Source organism: Necator americanus, chromosome III (assembly GCF_031761385.1).
Source record: "Necator americanus strain Aroian chromosome III, whole genome shotgun sequence".
Classification (NCBI taxonomy): Eukaryota; Metazoa; Nematoda; class Chromadorea; order Rhabditida; family Ancylostomatidae; genus Necator; species Necator americanus.
Genome location: NC_087373.1, coordinates 27,168,321 through 27,187,893, shown reverse-complemented (window position 1 = coordinate 27,187,893; position 19,573 = coordinate 27,168,321). Strand labels below are relative to the sequence as shown.

General features: G+C 40.7%; 1 protein-coding gene across 3 annotated transcripts in view; it reads left to right on the top strand.

Moving 5' to 3' along the window:
* RB195_011089 (uncharacterized protein) overlaps positions 1–19,573 on the top strand; it is a gene marked incomplete at both ends in the record, with an annotated part of 49,202 nt that overhangs the window by 26,128 nt on the left and 3,501 nt on the right. The window contains 15 exons of one of the 3 annotated variants that reach the window (XM_064192360.1): positions 3,091–3,194; positions 4,231–4,345; positions 4,415–4,534; positions 4,736–4,783; positions 5,849–5,947; positions 6,853–6,945; positions 7,728–7,893; positions 9,856–9,907; positions 12,654–12,721; positions 13,666–13,775; positions 13,852–13,920; positions 15,043–15,141; positions 19,000–19,070; positions 19,309–19,363; positions 19,427–19,453. In XM_064192360.1, the coding sequence (XP_064049945.1) occupies positions 3,091–3,194; positions 4,231–4,345; positions 4,415–4,534; positions 4,736–4,783; positions 5,849–5,947; positions 6,853–6,945; positions 7,728–7,893; positions 9,856–9,907; positions 12,654–12,721; positions 13,666–13,775; positions 13,852–13,920; positions 15,043–15,141; positions 19,000–19,070; positions 19,309–19,363; positions 19,427–19,453 (1,296 nt within the window). Of the gene's footprint in view, positions 1–3,090; positions 3,195–4,230; positions 4,346–4,414; positions 4,535–4,735; positions 4,784–5,848; positions 5,948–6,852; positions 6,946–7,727; positions 7,894–9,855; positions 9,908–12,653; positions 12,722–13,665; positions 13,776–13,851; positions 13,921–15,042; positions 15,142–18,999; positions 19,071–19,308; positions 19,364–19,426; positions 19,454–19,573 lie in introns of those variants that run through there. The other 2 variants (XM_064192361.1, XM_064192362.1) reach the window with 2 other exon arrangements.

Here is a 19,573-nt window from a genome sequence, read left to right as displayed (position 1 = left end):
CCACCTAACGAATAACATTGTGTTTGCTGTCCATGAACCTTTAAGTCCTCTCTTCTTGAAACCTCGTCATGTTAACTGAATTTATATCTTTTTGTTACCCCAGCGAGGTTTTGGTGGAACTTTATTCGGGGGCTGATATTTCGACGAGCTCGTTTTTATCACAGGCCTGAAAATGGTCCTCGATGCTGTAAATACCCCACCCACTCCCACTTTCTCCTCGTTAAGCCTCGATGGCACTCTAAGTTACACTGTATCCTTAAAGGCACCATCCCACGACTGGGGTGGCGCGGATTTGAGGTGGAGAGTTCCTATACTGGGTCGTAGGTTATGGAGAGGAGGGTGATTCCGTCCATTTCTTCCTAATTGCCGTAAAAAAAACGGTCCGGAAAATGCGGCGCATGCACAAGGCTGGCGCGCTCCAATCGAACTCGTTGTGGAAAATAGCGCGTCGGAACGCTCGAAATCGTATCTTCCTGGTCGTTTTTTTTACGGCCATTAGGAAAAAATAGACGGAATCACCCTTCTCTCCATAATCTACGACTCCGCATGGGCATAACCTGAACCACCTGAAACCCGCACCAGCCCAGATTCGTGGGGCTTTTAAGTATTGATGTCTGGATAATGTTGAGGAGCTCCATGTGGGGCAACCTTATAGCTTACACAGTGTTGAGAAGGGCATAACGTCATTGTAATTAATGAGGACATATATTTTTGTTATTCATGGATGGATTGCTGGGAATCCAGGGTGCCTCTAATGCTTCCTAGCAGGTACTTCTTTCTCGTCGGCTAGTATGGTACACTATTATCGTACACTATTGTGTGTGAGCTTGTTTGGATAGATGGATAATAGACCAGATTTCAAAAGATATGTTCGACTGGATCAGCGTGGATCATCGTGGGGCTTGGAGACTGCAGAGGATTTAAAGGCATCACCCAACGAATCTGAGGTGGTACGGATTTCAGGTGGAGTATTCGTATACGGAATAGTAGATTATGAATAAGAGATGATTCCGTCTACTTCTTCCTAATTGCCGTAAAAAAAAACGGCCCGGAAGATACGGTTTCGGGCGCTATTTTCTACATGGAGTTCGATTGGGGCGCGCCAGCCTTGTGCGCGCGCCGCATCTTCCGAGCTGTTTTTTTTACGGCAATTAGAAAGAAATGAATCACCACCCTCTCCATAATCTACTATCCCGTATACGAATACTCCACCTGAAATCCGTACCACCTCAGATTCGTGGGGCGATGCCTTTAAGGAATAGGGGTGTATGGCAAAACAGAGGAAAACCCTGGTATACGTTAGAATATGTTGCTCACACTGGGATGAATATGTCTGGACCCGCTCTCACACATATAAAAATGTAGTAAAGTGAGGGGAAAGTGCGTTCTACAATTCCTATTTATTTCGATATATTTCTGAAGTACAAATGAATCATTCCTCGACAATACTGGAAATCAATTTTTTGAATTTGGAATTTTCGTCTATTTCTACTACAGCAACAGGTGATGCATTGGGGCGTAGTAATGAGCGCGCAGCTTAGAAAATTTTCAACTTACCGCGAAAGTTGAAGTCCAATTGTTGAGAAACCCGCAAAACTGGCAAAAAAACAACATGCAAGAGCGTCAGAGCAAAATCATAACTGAGCGGATTTTCTGTGACATTTTGGGTAGGAACATTTTGGAATTGCTGACACATACGGTATACGGAAACAGCAGATCATCTTCTCACCTCGACTCACAGTCGTCTTTCTTTGAAGTGATCGAGCGGGCGCCAATAATTTGTCCTTTTATCCCGATCTAGTGCAAAAATTGCTCATTCCTTGCAAGAGGTTGTGAAGAGATCGGATTAGAAGTCTTTCCGTATCTTTTTGCGTTTGATGTCACGTGAAACCCATTTGTCCATGACTCTGGTCCAACGGTTATCATAAAACATCACATACGCGGGAAACCTTTTTTTTACACTTTTTGACAAATCTTGGTTAACTCGTATGGAACTTTGAATCCGTTCCTTCACATGTATAAAATACTCCTAGCATTACTCTTCGATTGAGTATTCAGTGACGCCGACGGCATCTTCCTTATGCTTGGAATGGCCAGGTCTCGAAACTTAGATCAAGCTAAGAAGTACACTGGTGTAAAAAAATTGATTGAGCTACGGATCCACAGTCTTCTTCACAACATCCCCGATATCCCTTCTTAGGAGCTTCTCGAGCCGTTCGCCTCCCTCTGTCAGCTCGCTAGTCAGGGCACTACTCATGTAATCACTCTACGACCAGGATATGTAACAAATAGCTGGTTCATTCGAATATATTCTTTCTGTTGGGCGTGAATGGGGCATTCGAGACCCATCCGTTCCTCATGAATATCTCTTGAAAATCAGTCGAATATCGATCTTCCCACATTTTTCGTTGAACTCTGCAATATCTGTTCCGCTTGACTCACGTTTGATGTTATCGGAACGAAATCAGCAGAATACGAAGCTGATGTACATAACTGCCAGCGATGCCTTCAACTTGCACTTCCATGTAATCCCTTTCAAACTTTTGCATTCCGTTCATCGGAGGGTCACTTAATACTTTAGATGAGGTTGTTACACTGTCAAACCAATCTCTTCACATTGATGATGACAATGTTGTAGAATAGTGAAATTGCGGCTGTTAAGTTACTGCCCAACTGTCCGAGTACCGTTATGTACTAAGTAAGGACGTCTTGGTCCAAGGCTTCCATGACCGCTTCCGATTCAACCGAATTGAAAGTCTTCTTTGTGTCGGTGAAAATGAGAAACAATGCTGTCCTGTTTTCTAGCGATGCTCTGAAAAGTTTCGAAACTATGTGTGTGTCAATCGTACTGAATTCTTTACGGAACCCTACCTGCTTACTAGCTGTCTTTCATTTGATTATTTTTTTTAATTTAACTCCAGATGCAGCAGTAGAAATAGCAGATGACCTAATGGACTGCACCCATGCACTTTTGCCTCAGACTTTTGTTTATTAGACTGACATTGCCACTTGCCCCATATAGGTTGTGGAATAGTTACATAAAGCTCTCTTTTGAAAAAGGGACACTTTCAAACCTTGACTTTATTCCAGATGAGTTGGAAAACATATCTGCTTCTGATTACTCCTACTGAGCTTCACAAATACATCAAAGCAGATCCCGTTATTTCTGTTCCAAGTCTGGACCATATTAAGAGGTAAATTAATTCAATGAAATGTTCGCTGTTCGTTGGTTCTTCTAACGCTGTTATTTTCAGCACCGTATGAAAATGTACCAAATCACCAGTTAGCTTGCTCAGAATTCGTTCCTAAACTAAGAAACAATCTAGTTTTCAAGCGATAAGCGCACACACTTGCCGTTTTCGAAAAAACGACATTCTATGCAGAACGTGTTGTTTCTGCATGAAATCTCGTTCAAAGAAGACACACAGTTGATTATATACGTAATTAGCCAAGTCTCAGGACAAAACACTAGAACTTGGGGTACAAATCGAGGACCCTCTTTAGCTTCTAAAGATCCGTTGAGATGGTAATCTATAAAACGAAGGAGATAATGATGAAATCGTCTCCACCTATTTCTTAAAAGGTATTTTATCTATTTAAAAAAAGTCGCTTCAAAGGCGTCAACCACGAATTTGATCTGTGGTACGGATTTCCGACAGCCAAAGGATGTACGGGGACGTAGATTGCAAAAACGGGTGGGATATCGCTCATCTCTCCCTGCACCACTGTACACACACGGCTTCGGAATGCGGTTCCTTTCCGGTTCCTGTTGCAACGCGCCACCACTGCGCCCCGCCTCCCGCCTGCGATTCGTCAAATGAAATGAATTGCCCGTCGGAAGGAACCGCAATCCGAATCCGTCTGTTTACAGTGATGCAGGGAGAGATGAGCGAGATCACACCCGTTTTTGCAACCTACGCCTCCTTATAGTCTTTGACCGTCGAAAAACCATACCACAGATCAAATTTGTGGGGTGATGCCGTTGAAGCGATTTTTTTAATAGGTAAAATGAATTTTCAGAAATAGGTGGAGGCGATTTCATCATTATCAGATTCGTGGAGTGATGCCTTTAACCATGGCAAAGAAACGTTGCTTTCTCTAGCTATCGGACTAACTAAGCGCGTACGTATGACCTTAGCCGAGAGAAAAAAAAATTGAAAATGGACTTAAAAGTTAAAATAAGAATTGAAGAATTAATTGACAAAAAACAAAGATTAAAGATTTTTCTAGATTAAATAAACTGGTGCTTGAAACAAAGAAACGCACATTAACAAATTACGTTATGCTTCAACATATCAAATCACTGATTTCTATGTTACAAAAGAAGTATAATGATGCTATAGATGTGAGAAATATCTAGTTTGATACTTCAAATTTGCTGTGAGTAGCTGAGTATTTGGACGGATACATTTAGGATTTCTTGACCAAATCTGGGCAACAAAAACCAACAACAGAGGAGCGCTGCGTCGCCCTTGTAAGGCAGAAAATGCCCCAGGTCGTCGGAGCCGTGTATGTTCGCGAAGTATCTGAAGAGGTAAAAGCAATTAACAACTTCAACCTAATTGTACCTCAGAAAGATATCAGAACGGACCAGAAGAAGAAAAAAAAGGTTTCAAGTATAGCAAATGTGTTTGTGTTACTGTAAATGAGTCGCGCTTGAGTGATCACTTTAATGCTGCATAAGTATAGTTCGTATGCAGTTACGTTACAAGGCAGAAACACAAACTCCTTCCAGTCAGTACACACCGTGAGGAAGAACACTGGTATGGCATCGAATGGATACGTGCGTTTGAGCCATAATTTTCAATTTTATTTGTACCATTCAAATGAAAATCCGACCTAGTACACTTTTATTGCCACTCAATTCTCAACTGGGGCAAAACGAACCAAACACAAGCTTCGAATTTTTGAATTTCGAGATAAAATTTGAAATTTCTTAAGATCTAGGTCTTAATTATTTAGATAACTCAGGCAAATACTTGGTTGTATAAAAAGTTGGGGCCGTGTATATGGGACTGTTGCTACCTGCTCGCGTTTATACTAAATACAGTCGGGCATTTGAGTATGTATATATATATATATATATATATATATATATATATATATATATATATATATATATATATATATATATATATAGCATATAGTGTATATAGTATGGACACGTACGAGCTACAGATCTTGCACAGTTGCATGACGGAGGTTACCCAGATGCTGCAAAAAGTCTTGTTGTCCAGGACACTGCCAAAACCGAACCCCCACACGTGAAATGAGGTACTCTTGTCAGACGGTGTCGACAGAAAGTCTTCACGAGACACCAAATATCACGAGCTGTAGAACAGTGACGAGTGGATGGATGCTATGCGAAATCTTGCTCTAGATCGAGAAGGTTGGGCAGAGTTGTGTTCAAGGACGACACACGCGGGCATCCGCTTCAGGCAAAAATATCAAACCATCCATTAAGCCAAAATAAATCAAATGCAAAATTTAGAAGGTTGTTATATCAGGGCCCACTCTTGTTACTGAAGATTTTTCTTCTCTCTCAGAGAAAAACTAAGATTCCCATGAGGAAAATCAGGTGAACATAGCAATCCTATAGCTGCAATATTCTGCGTGGATATGACATTACTGTAATATTATTGTCTTGTACTTCGCAAATTGTTTGAGTGTGGGAAGGGAGGTGAGTGGAACGACTGTCGATCTTCACAATCAGCCTATCTTATGAAGAAATAATGGTTTCGAAAGCCTTCTACTACTGCTAACATCAACTCTGGTCAACTAGTCAAATTTGAATATGAACTTGGGAAATAATTTATTCAGCACCGTTGAAGTAGTGTCACATTTACAGGAAATCAAGGTTGCTGTGGACGAAATAGTCGCCGGCATAGTTGAAGAGTTTAAAAGAACTTTGATGAATAACATTTGGATGAATAATGAAACTAAGAAGGTATTTCCGGTGTACCAGGTTTTCTTCTTTATTGATACGGAATGAAGAGAGGGGTGCATCGCCGTGAAATGAAGTTCCACTACACTGATCAAGCCTTTCTTGTCACCAGAGTCAAAGAAAAATATCAACAAACTTGTCCAGAAAGAAAAAAGTAGTGACACTTCATAAATCTTTCCCAAAATACATTGCATAGGTTACATACGCGTCCATAGGACTACGAACGATTCTAAGCTGTTTTTGAATCCACTGGCGCATCTCAAAAGGTTTATTAACTCAGGCACTTTGTTCTTTATTGTTTCAAATGGACGGAGAAAACAACGCTGATTGGAGACAAAGCTTGCTTTGCATAACAATATTTTGTCGTGAGTGGATGTGGCTTTACAGTAATCATTTGGAATGCTTCAACTCGAAATCAAAGAGAATTGAGACAGCTATCTTCACCTGTGAAAACCCAGCATTTCAAAAGTTGTGCATAACTAGTCCTACTATCGTACGCTACAGTTTTGCGTGAAAGCACAAATTTTTCTGGCACAAAAATGTTCCAGCAAATTGACACTTCGCGACGAATTATTATGTAAAGCGCTTGTACTTCGTCCTATTCATGGAAACATTACGAGCAATGCAAATGGTCGGCGGTACCTATTGCTGCTACAAGAAAAGTGGAAGCTATCCTCTTCATAATATGTCTTATCTCGCAGAACTTTTTCGGGAGGAGTATTTATACTCAGCTAAAAGAAAAGTCTAGTGTCAGTTTTGTCAGAATGGAAGTAAGCATACTGTTCGGCGATCCTCAACGATTTCTCTGTGTCGCAGTGAAAAATATAACAAATAATTTTTGTAGAGTGAAACCTTTTACAATATGAAACGTAAAAACTAAGACATGTTCACGTATCGAGAATTTCCAGGCTGTACTACTGAAAGTCGATCGAATGGATAGAATGGTCGCTTATTCTGATGTTCTCTTGGACAACAAAAAATTAGACGACATCCACGAACATGTATGTTAAAAAGGGAAAATCAAACCAGATATTCTTTTTTTATGTTCATAATTCGGAAAGGCGGGTGTGAGCCAGTCGGTAAGAGGTTCGGCTGCGACTGAGTGATCGAGTGATTTGGTTCGAAACCGTCCTAGTACCAACCCATGTTTTCATCCCTTCAAAGTCGTCAGATTGGCAGCGGATCCGTCTGAGAGGATGAAAACGCTGATGTAACACCTTGCAACGGGTAGTCTCCGCAAAGTATCGTATAGGTCAACACATGTGCATAAACCTCAAAGAACTCCGAATTGAAAACGAACATTCCCATAGGGATTGCTCAATGCTGTGCTTATTATTATTTATTGGGAAATCTTGGAAAATAAGTCACATGACGAACGGATGATAGTGATTCCATTAAAGGCATCACCCCACGAATCTGAGGTGGTGCAGATTTCAGGTCAGGTGGAATATTCTTATAAGGGATAGTAGATAATGGAGAGGAGGGTGATTCCGTCCATTTCTTCCTAATTGCCATAAAAACTGCACGAAAGATACGGCTTCAGGCGTTCTGGTGCACTATTTTCTACAAGGACTTCGACTGGAGCGCGCCAGCCTTGTGCGGCGCCGCATCTTCCGGGCCGTTTTTTACGGCAATTAGGAAGAAATGGAAGGAATCATCCCCTTCTCCGTAGGCTCCCATCCCCTATACGAATACTAAACCTGAAATCTGCACCACCTCAGATTCATGGGGTGATGCCTTTAAGACGGTTTCTTCTTTCAATCATTCTATAAATCAATTTCAGCTTTTATTGGCCAAGCCTCCACCATTCCTTGATATGGTTGATAAAATGGATAACGCTCTATCTCAAGATGAATTCAAGTCACTTCTTAGGAACGCGAGTCGGCTCAATGTTTATGCGGACATGTCGTCTTTCGACATTTACTATGATCCCAGTCTTAATAAGTTAGGTGAGCGCAATTCTAATTCGCATCGCAGGGTTTGCGTCAAACAAAAGAAACATCGACGTTACTATGCCAGTATTCCTGCAGAGGTGTCAGCAGATGCAATTCAATCGGTGTAATAATTGTCACTTGACATCATCTTAAAATTGTTTGCTGCAGAGTTACGGGGATTCAGAATGCGAAATTGCTTCTTCGGTGATTCGACCCTACCACTTGAAATTTACTGAAGACTTTATTCATACTACAGGCAGGCCGAAAGAGCTGAACTCTTCTTCTTAACCCGTCTGTATTACAATAATCATTTGACGCTTCGGTTTACCATACGGTGGTAGGACAAGCTTTCCCGTAGGAGATAGGGCGGCGTCTTGAATAAAAAAAAATGGAAACTTTCCATTCGGTTACTTGAAAAATTACAGCGAATCAAAATACATTTGTGTAAGTATTTTCAAAGAGCTAAATATCGATTGTTGTTAGTTATTCATTGAAGATTTCTTACTTTTCAATCAGCCTGGTACACTTTGGAAAACTAACGCCATCGATATCTGAGTTTGATGTCACCCTCGTGTTAATGCCACATGACAACAGCTTTTGACAGATGTAGCAGCAAGCAGCCAAAAAGACAGCTCGAACAGTTCTGGATTGATATGATCCATAATGATCCGAAACCTGTTGAGATCCACCCTAGCCTAACAGAAAAGGTAAAATATGACCACCTCACTAATAAAGCTGACCCGTCACCAAACGATGACCAGCAAAGTAGAAGCTTATTCTGCAAATTTCAGCTACAGAACTAAATTTTGTATTTTCGCTTGCAATAATTTTCCTTCTGTTTCTTTTCGGAAATTTAACCATTGCGAGGAAATTCCGTAGTTTTCTTTCAAAAGGTGTCAGTACTACACTGAAGAATATTCAAACTTGACTTTGCACCTATATTCCTTCGATACACGTACGATTAAAAAAAAAGCAGTTCAAATATATGTGTTTTCCTCATATTTTTTCTATAAGAACGACACGGAATGATGTGCTAACGTGAAATGACGCGAGCTTCGTCATCATACTAATAAAGATAAGGTTCTACGTCAGCTTACTTAAACTAGTTACTATTTAAAGGCATCACCCCACGAATCTGATATGGTACGGACTTCAGGTGGAGTATTCGCATACGGGATGGGAGACTATGGAGAGGGTGTTGATTCCGTCCATTCCTCCCTAATTGCCGTACAAAACGGCTCGGATGATACGGATTCGAGTGTTGTGGTGCACTATTTTCTACAAGGAGTTCGATTGGAGCGCGCCAGCCCTGTGCGGCGCCGCATCTTCCGAGCCGTTTTTTACGGCAATTAGGAAGGAATGGACGGAATCACACCCCTCTCCATTATCTACTATCCCGTATAGGATATAGTATAGGATATATAGTATATAGTATAGTCCACCTCAGATTCGTGGGGTGATGCCTTTAAGAGGTCGTTTGTATACGTACTTCAAATCTCTGAAGTAAGGATCGCGGACATAGAGGTGAAACGCTGTGTAAGTGGTTCCAACGACTATGACACGTTTCAGAACGTTTCACTATCTTTTTAACAAATCCGACAACTGGGAATATGGTGGTTTCCGGCGCATCCGTTACTGTACAGCATGATAACTCATACTGCTAAATACATTTTGTTTAAGACATAATTTTAGTAGGTCTCCACTCTGTAGAGCAGGCAGCTGCGATGTTTGCGCTTAGCGCAACATATAAATTGGTAGAAAATTCAAACTGAAATAAGGTTAGATTTATTTTGGGCGTACAATGCAGCATATAGTTACATCATCAGCAGGCAGAATTTTAAAAAGATTGAAATATGAAAAATTTGGTACAACTCAAAACTTGGTATTACTCAATATTTCATGAAAAAGATTAAAGTGGCTATTTTAAGCGCTCATTTAACGTTTCACTTCGTTTCATTTCACTTACTAACTTTTTAGTGGTACCTACTGCTGTTCTCCAACCTCCTCTGTTTGGAAGAAGTTTCCCAAGGTAAGCAATTCTTTACGACTATTTAAAGGAGAAAAAAACGATTCAATGCTTAGAAAATGGTAAAGTATGGAATTCTGTTTTCTTATTTCCAAATACTTTTTTTACCATCCTCGATACACACTTGCGCATCAAAGTTTCTTCTCGTTCTTTTCGTTCACTACTTACCACCTTCTTAGTTCTTTTAACATTAAATCACACACACAGGATATTTGTCGTCAAAAATAATCAGTAAAAAAAAAGGCCGGGTTTAGTGTAGTGGTCAGAGGTTCCGCTTCCTGGAGCTTCGCTTTCCTCGATCGGAGGTTCGAATCCTCCCTAGTGCTCACCAAGCCTTTCATCCCTCCGGGGTCGATAAATTGGCACCAGACTCGTCTGGGAGGATAAAAGCACTGAATTGACACATCCGCTAGCCCCCGCCAGTCATTCTATAGGCCAGTTACACGTTCGTAAACCTCAAACGATTCTGAATTGAAGTGGACGTGAAGCGTTAATCAATCCCAAGTGGATTGATTAACGCCAGACACTTTATCCTTTATAAATCCGAATTATATAGCTTGAGCGTGCCCAGAGCGAATAAGTCTGATTGCATTTGGTGCAAAAAGGCCTACTGAGAGCAGATAGCAATCACTCATGTATGCGGCCTCATAAACGATGAATGGGGCTTTAAAACGCCGAAATATCGACTTCGTTTCGCGAGAACTTCAAGTATTTTACAAACGTGTAGAATGACTTTGCGGAAGAGCTGATTAGGGAGCACTGAAGGTCAAAGTAGCACATTTCAGAGAAGGTACAGACGAGTGACTGGACCAATATGTTCAGTTGTTCGATTCTACTGTTTTTCATCGCTGTATACCACAGAGGCTGAAACAAAAATCACATAGAAAATATAACCATCGCTAACTATTGCACTTTTATAAAGTTTGACCAGCTAGTTTCACAAGATGGCGGGCTTCCTGACTTCGATCCAGGAGTAATGTAACCCAGTATAACGTATTGAGAACAAACCACAGTTGGCTTCACGTCGCGAGTAGAATAGGGATAAATGTAATAAGAGAGCATTAAGGAATCAAAATATCTCAAGAAACACAAAGAGACCTCGAATGAGACTGGATGAGATGATCTGACTTATTCGCACCAAGTGAACATAATATGAATATCCATGAATAATATTCAAATGCGAGCACATCTAATATTCAACAATAATCGATTTATTGACTCTTCTCTCATCTTCCCTAAAAATGTCAACCTTATCCTTCCGTTGATGCGTTTTCCTCAGATCTAGTTGAAAGTTCCTTAGATCCCAGTCAAAACCTGTTTTAAAAGAAATTGCGTTCCGCCGTAGTTCCGACAGACCTGCAGAAGAAATCTCTACGACAAGACCTCTTCTCTGTTTTCCGAAAGCCTTTCGATTAATGCGCTGAAGTAATCCTTTTACGGTCATCTGCAAAGGAACTGAAAATGCTCCAAATGTAATGAATTACGCTATACGAACTATAGTCTTTTTGACCGGACTAAATGCGCGGATCTTCTTCATACGTCATAACAAAGAGGGTAATTCTCCAAGACAAATCCAGAGCTTCAAATCTAGTTTTTCCTTTACTTTCCAGATGGTGCTCATCACATATATGACGGCACATGAAGCATCGATTCTTGTTAATTTCACATAAGTTGTTGTCGGGTTTTCGATAATTCAGTTTGATGAATACTCCCCACACAAAAATATCGTGTTGAAAAATATTTCAAGAAAGCTGTTAAGTAGAAACTCACGGCAACCACAACTTCGAGGAGCACTAAACTGTTCAGTATCCGATCCATTAGAATCAGTTCAGAGTTTATTCATAGGTTTCTTCGAAAGATGCACTTTCGACTCAAAGCACACGCAAATACACTCTTAAGGATTAGAAACTGTTTGCTACTGGTCAAAGTGATATCCATTGAATAAACCCATGTATCCTGGCTAGTGAAAGAATAAGAACAAATCGTTCCAGATATTGTGCTTAAAGGCATCACCCCACGAATCTGAGGTGGTGCAGATTTCAGGTGGAGTATTCTTACAAGGGATAGTAGATTATGGAAAAGAGGGTGATTCCGTCCATTTCTTCCTAATTGCCGTAAAAGACGGTCCGGAAGGTGCGGCACCGCACAAGGCTGGCGCGCTCCAGTCGAACTCCCTGTAGAAAATAGTACGCCAGAACGCCTGAAGCCGTATCTTCCGGGCCGTTTTTTTACGGCAATTAGGAAGAAATGAATCAACTTGTTGGAATCACCTTGTTCCACATAATCTACGACCCCGTATACGAATACTCCACCGGAAATCCGTACCAACTCAGGTTCGTGGAGTGAAGCGTTTAATGGCAGCGTTTCACGAAACGGGCAATCTTGGGCCAACACAAAGTTGATGTAGGTTGCAACTACGAGCATTGTCCCGATCAATTCATCCTAGTCGTCCTGAAATACAGCGTGGGAAGCGCATCATTCAATACGAGGTACCTTATAACATGCCACCCCACGGTGCGTTTTCAAAGATAGCGCGTTCTCTTGTAGATCATAAGAGCAAACGCCTTTTCCCACAGCCATTTTTCAAAACAATTAGGAAGAAGCGAGACCATGCTCGTACTCGTAATCTACATCTCGGACTTTACATTTGCTCACAAAGATCCCAACATCCTTAGTTACGTAATACGCTAAATATAATACGTAAAGTTTTTCAAAACCAAACCTACTTTGGTGGACATAATTTTTGCAGAGCCTACAACTATGGAACAATTGGTTATATGGTTGCCCGTGAAATGTTACATGGATTTTACAATCGAGGTACTAAGATGAGTTGCTTTCTTTACTGTATAATTACCGAAGATAAATCATACCGCACAACTATAGTGCTTTGAAGGGAAAAATAAGTAAGAAGGAAAGAAGTCTGACTCCTTCTTCACATCATTTCTAACTGATCGATATGGGTACAAATTTTTACTGAAATCAAACTTACCAGTGTGTGGAAACATCATTGCTGTGAGACTTCAAGAAGTAATGTACAAAACAAAGAACATATCAGTTCCTTATGAGCATAGCTATCAAGTTGTAAAAAAAAACAAAAGATAACACCTACAGCTCAGTAGAAAGATGGGAAACGCAATGGAATCTAATGTTGAATGATATACAGAATATAACAAATTAATTTGCAAACGTGTAAAAAGATAAAAGGTTGGAGTGCACGGTGGTGGGTGACACCAGGCTTCTCCGGGCGGATGAAAATACTGATTTGATACAACGGCTGATTACCTCCAGTATTGTATATAGTGCACTTTTATTTTATAACCCTCAACAGACTCTGAATTGAAGTCGAACGCGATCGTGCATCCCAAAAAACACTGATTAAAGGCAATATACAACGAAGCTCTCAAAATAGGGTTCTCTTTGCGAAAACAAAGGGTTAAGTCCAGTAGAGTATGAGCGCGGTCGCCCAGAATTTCTCCTAATCGTCTTGAAACACAGCATCAGGAGCACCTGTTTGTCCGCTTTCTGGAAGACGCGGGATCCATGCATCCGCTGGCAGACGTGGCACGTTATTAGGCGTCTCGTAAGAGTACGACAAGCCCTTCCCACATTTCTGGATAACTTTCTTTTCGAGGAAGGATCCCTACACGCTCAATTCTGGTAACCTGCCTCTAATCGTTCAGAAACGAAAAAAATGGAAAGCAACTAAGGCACTACAATGCAAATAGGAATGACAGCAGAAACTATACTTTTTCTTTGCTCAGGACTGAATTTTGACGAAGAAGGCAACTATGTAAATTGGTTATCAAATGAAACAGTAACGGATCTTAATACTCGCACATCATGTCTTGCGGAGCGGTTAGGAAGAGGAGGGGTAGGTGGAATACTGAACTCTTAATCACCACACGATTGTTATTAACGTGAAAATAGCACAGTAACTTACTTTTCAGACTGGTGATTGGAACAGAACACTGTATGAAAAAGTCGCCGCGAGTGAGGGACTCAGACTCGCTTTGAAGGTACGAGTTTAGAAACTCCAATTACTGCAAGGTACCTTAGAGCAACGCCCACGTATACGAGGATTAGATAACAATGTATACTTTTTAAAAAGAGGACTGCCGCAAGATACCTGAAGAGCAATAGTGGCCAAATGTTCCAGAATAAAAAGCTACGTATTATTCTTGAGATTGTGTTTTTCGTATCCGGGGTCTGATCAAGGTCAATTACATTGTCATAAGCTGCCAATTTGCGTCCACTAGATTATTCTCAAGTCTATATTCTGCTTGTACTCAAAACATAGCTAGAAAAGTAAAGCATGTGAATGATTGAGAACTTCCTTTCTGTGGCTTTGGGTCAAAAGGATATGAAGTTGTGTTGTGTTGTGTAACCGGTTGCGCCCATAGTGGTGCGGTAGAACGTAGCAATTACGATCAAGGGACCCTCAGTAGCCCCACTCCTCTTAGCACTGCGCGGGTGTCCCAAACCAATCACAACCGCTAGCTCCGCCACACCGCTTCGAACGCAACCGCTACGTAACTGCACCGAACTTCATGTCGTTTTCACCCCACTTTACACATGACTGCCCTACAGTATACTATAAAAACCTGCAATCGGCGTCGTGCTCAAAGGAGTGGAAGGGATCCGTCTTCGGATGACAAAGGCGTCTGTTTACAGTGATGCAGGGAGAGACCAGGGAACTACCCCTGTATTCATTATCTGTGACTCGGTATGGGTGTACTCCAATAAAAATCCATACCACGCCAGATTCCTGGGATGATGCTTTTAGCGAAGGAGACCAACAATACATTAGTTAGACCTATTGCACTGCAATAGGTCTAACTGATGTATTGTTGGTCTCCTTCGCAACAGAAACGATAGCTTAAATGTTTGCTGTAGAAACACCTCGTACTGTTAACAACTTTCTATACAACAAAGAGTTGGAAAACTCGACCCACGCTCACCCACCAAAAGAGCAACCAGAAGCAGGTGAAAGATTAGGGAAGACAGTGTGATTTCGGCATTCTCTGGACAGGTCAAGGTTTTCAATGTTCGAGATATCTAATGGCCAAATTCCAGATCACAACATATCCATCACCTTTGAATTAAAAGAGTTGTAAATCTCGTGAAGGCGTGTCGTTAAGGCTTACTCAACGTATACTCGACTGAATGGAATGGAGCCAAGACTGACCGAATTAGAAGAATTCACAAACGATCAAATGTTCTTTATGGGTTTCATGTCGGTAAGACTTTTAAACAAACAATAAACTTAATCAATCCATTCCTCATTATTCTGTTTGACAACTGTTGTTGCGGTGGAATTTTGATTGGTTAGAAAAGGTTTTGGAACTGCACAGTAACACGTTTTAAAAAAGCTGTTGGTCACTTCTATCGAAAATTCTAATGGTTTGTCAAATTATTGACAAAATTACTTTCATAAAATACAACGGCATAGCGTCATGCATTGCAATCAAGCCATGGCAAGTTATCCATTGATGATGGGTTATATCTCTACAAATTTTGATATCTAAGCGTAGGCTAATGATTGCAGTACTTGCATTTCTAACACAGGCCAGAACTGTAAAATCACACTTAATGTTAGTACTATTTTGTTCTGTAAACCTCATAACATCCCTATTTGGTCGAATTATTCAAATCTTACAGCTTCATAGTCATAGAAAAAGGAGAGCGATGTTACCACTACACCTTTGAAGCTTCTCAGATTTCTTAGAAAAAATCAATGGTAGTTTTTCACAGCAAACCTCGACTTTTATTATCGTAATCACCGTTCTCTAGGATGAGCAGAAACCTTTTATCGGTGATGTAGGAAAGGTTCTGAAAAATGGCAAATCTCTTCACTTCGTATTCAATGTCCCTGTGTATTTTTTTTGCTACGTTGATTCCTGTCCTGTTTTTTTTTCTAATTTGCTTCTCTAGATGGCTTTATATTCGTTCCTGGGGAACCGTTTATAACGTTTATAACGTGCTAAACTCGCACACCGCCGTGCACCTGATAGGCGAGCACTTCACCTTTTATCCATTGTCCAAAGTTATGTAACCCTCTATGTTGGCTTTGATAAGGCAAGTTATTTTCTCTCATATGTTACTGAGGGTAAATAAACTTTTATAAGAATGTATACTCTCAAATTTGCAAACTATCATGCTTTATAATAACGCGCTTATTGTGTGTGTCTCAGTCAAGAAATTCCAAGAAGAGAGCGAGACAGATACTATGGCGTCGGTTTGGGGCCCTAGTGCCTCAACGCGGAAAAATTGGGTGAGACGGGTCCTTCGGCATCGAATTGGTGCCCCGGAGCCAGATAGCTGTAAAATGGAGTGAGACGGGTCCTAGGGGGTCGGAATGGGGCGCCAGTGCCAGAAAGCTATGGAATAAGGAGAGTCGGGTTCCACTGCGTCGGATTGGTGCGCGGGAGCGTCAACGCGGTAAAATGGGTTTCTATGGTTCCTTCACACATCTATTTCCATGTCTCCCTCACGCTACTAACATCTTTTTTTTGAAAGGAGGAAAAACACGTGCGAACTGCCGCTTAAACACAATACATAGTAGCCAACAGTTTACGCGATCTGACGTAGAACGTTACTTTTATCACTGCGATAGCGATATTCACGTCATTTCATGTTAGCACATCGTTCTTTGCTAATAGTTGAGAACGAAGGAAACTCATACTTCGAATAATGTTTCCAATGGTGGAGTCTTGAGAGAAAAATAGATGTAAAATCAAGCTTGATTGTTCTCCAAATATAGAACTGACGCGTTTAGGGAAAAGTCATAAAATCTTTCGTCTATGCTTAAATTTTCGGGTGAAAAAAAATTGAAGAAAGCGTGCAAAAAATGTCGCTACTGTTATTTCTTATGGATCGGTGAAGCCGAGCGAAGCGTACACCAAAAAGAGCCTGAAGTCCGGCTTTAGCCGAACTTTCAGGCTGATATATATATATATATATATCTGATTGGTGCATAATTACCTGCGGTCTTAAAATTAATATTTATTATGAGAAAAAGCATACAAACAAAAGCATGCAAAAAAAACAAGAACATGTTTATATGATTATTCTGGAGAATAACCACCATCGTCATAATCTTTATTTTCCTGACACTTTTCAATAAACGACTCACGTGGTAACCTGTTGGCGCTTGTGTGGGAGAGCATGATGGATGAAGAACCAGTTCCCAGCCACTACTGACGATTGGTTCGATGACACGCCGTTCAACATTATCCTGATAGGAGATGATATGGTTCTTCTTGTGCAGTCTTTTCGTCTCAGCTGTAGCATGAAGACGATTAAGCTGAGTCAAGAAGACATGGCTGTTGATGTTGAATTGGATTGAAAGCTTCGACCAACACTTATTGTGCTCTCATATTCATCCACGGTTGCCAGAAGTGCCTGATTGTCGCAATTAAATGGTCACCATCTTTTTGGCTCATTCTTCAAGCTAGTTTTGCCAGATTCAAAGAGGAATAGTCATTCCTGGAGTTGTCTTTCACTAACTGTTCCCTTGCCGAAAGGTTCGCTGAGATCGCGAATTGACTGTGACACCTCTCATCCTTTTCCGATGTGGTTGAGGATAATACGACGAATGCGATTGTAATTTTCGACAGGCATCTTAACGCTTAAGATGGTGAAGAACATTCTAATTAAAAGAGTAAGAAGCGGAATGCAATTTTTCTGTGGTAAAAATGCCTACTAAAAACGCGGATAATTATGCACCCAATATGTATATGTATACATATTTATATTAGTACGAATGCGCAATTGTACATTTCTATTCTACCTAGTTTTATTACTTTTCGTGAGACGCTTTTGCTTGAGTAAGACATGTGGTATTTGTGACTGTGGTAATTATGTGAAGACCAGTCTGAAGTCCGGCTAAAGCCGGACTTCAGACTGGTTGTGGTGTTCTTTTCCCTCCCCTTCACTGATCAACGAAAATCAATATTAGTGCTTTGTTCTGTGAAATTAGACTAGTGCACCTCTAACAATCTCTCTTCATCTTTTTTAAAATTAATAAAGGCAAAAGATTTCATAGTTTTCTTTTTAAACCCGTCAGCTCTACATTTGGAGAATATTCAATCATCAGCTCCAAAAATTCGATACCAATATAATACAGATACAATTTGAAACTATTACTCAAAGTATAGGTGTTCCTCCTGATTTCCCTCCCTCCCCTTCCTTCCAAACAGTTATCACAGAATGATGTTTTAACGTAGAATGACGTGAACGATACATCGTATTGATAAAGATAACGTGCCATGCCAGATCATGTAAACTGTTGCATGGGTGTTTCCACTTTCTGAAGAAAGAGTGCTACCAACATGAAGCAAATGTGCAAGGAAATATACGTGTGGAGTAGTCGTAGAGGTCAAACACAAAACGGGCCGTCTCGTTTACCTTCCGTGTATATATACCATGTATACAAAGTTGCTCCGCGATGCTGCTGCACTACGGCACAGCAGTTCGACGCCGGTGGACCAGGTTCACCCCATTTTACACCTTTCTCTTGTCGGCGCACCAAACCGACGCTGGTGGACCCGTCGCACCCTTTTTGGAATTTCGTTTCACACATGCAGACACACACACAGCGACACACTAAGCTCGTTACTAAATAGTATGTTCATGATTTCTCAAATAAAAAACTCTGTTGACCACTTTAAGGATAGATGAATAGAAATTAGAAGTAGTTGATAAAAATCAACGACAAATCACTCGCTTCTCCTATTTATTCGTTTGCAGTGATGACGTACAAGTATTGTAGAATGCGGAATGTTAGAGCAAGATTAGATCAGTAATTCATAGGTAATGCAAAGTTCGGCTGAACGGCTGTGTTTGGGCCTTTAAGAAAAAGAGGTCAGGGACATCAGTTCAGACACAGTGCAATCATGTCCACTGTGTTACAGCTGCATTTCTTATATGCTATGATTGCTGCATGTACTGAAATGTTACGATTTTCACACAATCAGTTCATGCATGTGCTTCTGGACTGCGGACATAAAATGAATGGAAGTGATCTTAAGACATTAAGGAAATTGTTCCGTATATTCTAGTGGTATCTTTTGCTAATCACAGTTCTCTTTTTTCAGGTATTTTGCGAAGAGAATGGAATGGATAAGGCGAGACTGCTCTTGCACAAATTCAATCTGGATCGTCACAGGTACGTTACAGCTAAGTAAGATTGCACTTTCTCAAAAAGGGGGAAGTTATACGTTTGGTTGCCTAATTTTCAATGCTCGACGCGAAAAGTAGAATGTTTCGTCGTATGGACAAAAAACACACCCAAAAAAGGAAGGTCAACAACAAACTTCTCCGATCTTACTTTGTGATGATAATAGTTAGGTCGAGACCACCGAAGGGGTTTAGCCTCTGAATTAATCTCGAGGTTCGATTTGCAGAAACTGTAGAAAGCAATTAAAACAACCAACAAAACAAAAGGATGCCCATTGCGAGGTTTTATTTCAATTTTGTCTGGTCGATCTCCTACTCCTTCGCATTTGTCTGCACACTTTTCAGGAGCAAAACACTACAATTGAAGAATGATTGATTTGAAGATATTATAAATTCAAATTCCAGTTCCCTTCAGCTTACTCACTTAAGTGTTACCGGTCTGAATGTCCGAAGCAAAGGAAGCGTTGCTAGAAAAAAAATCTAATTTTACAG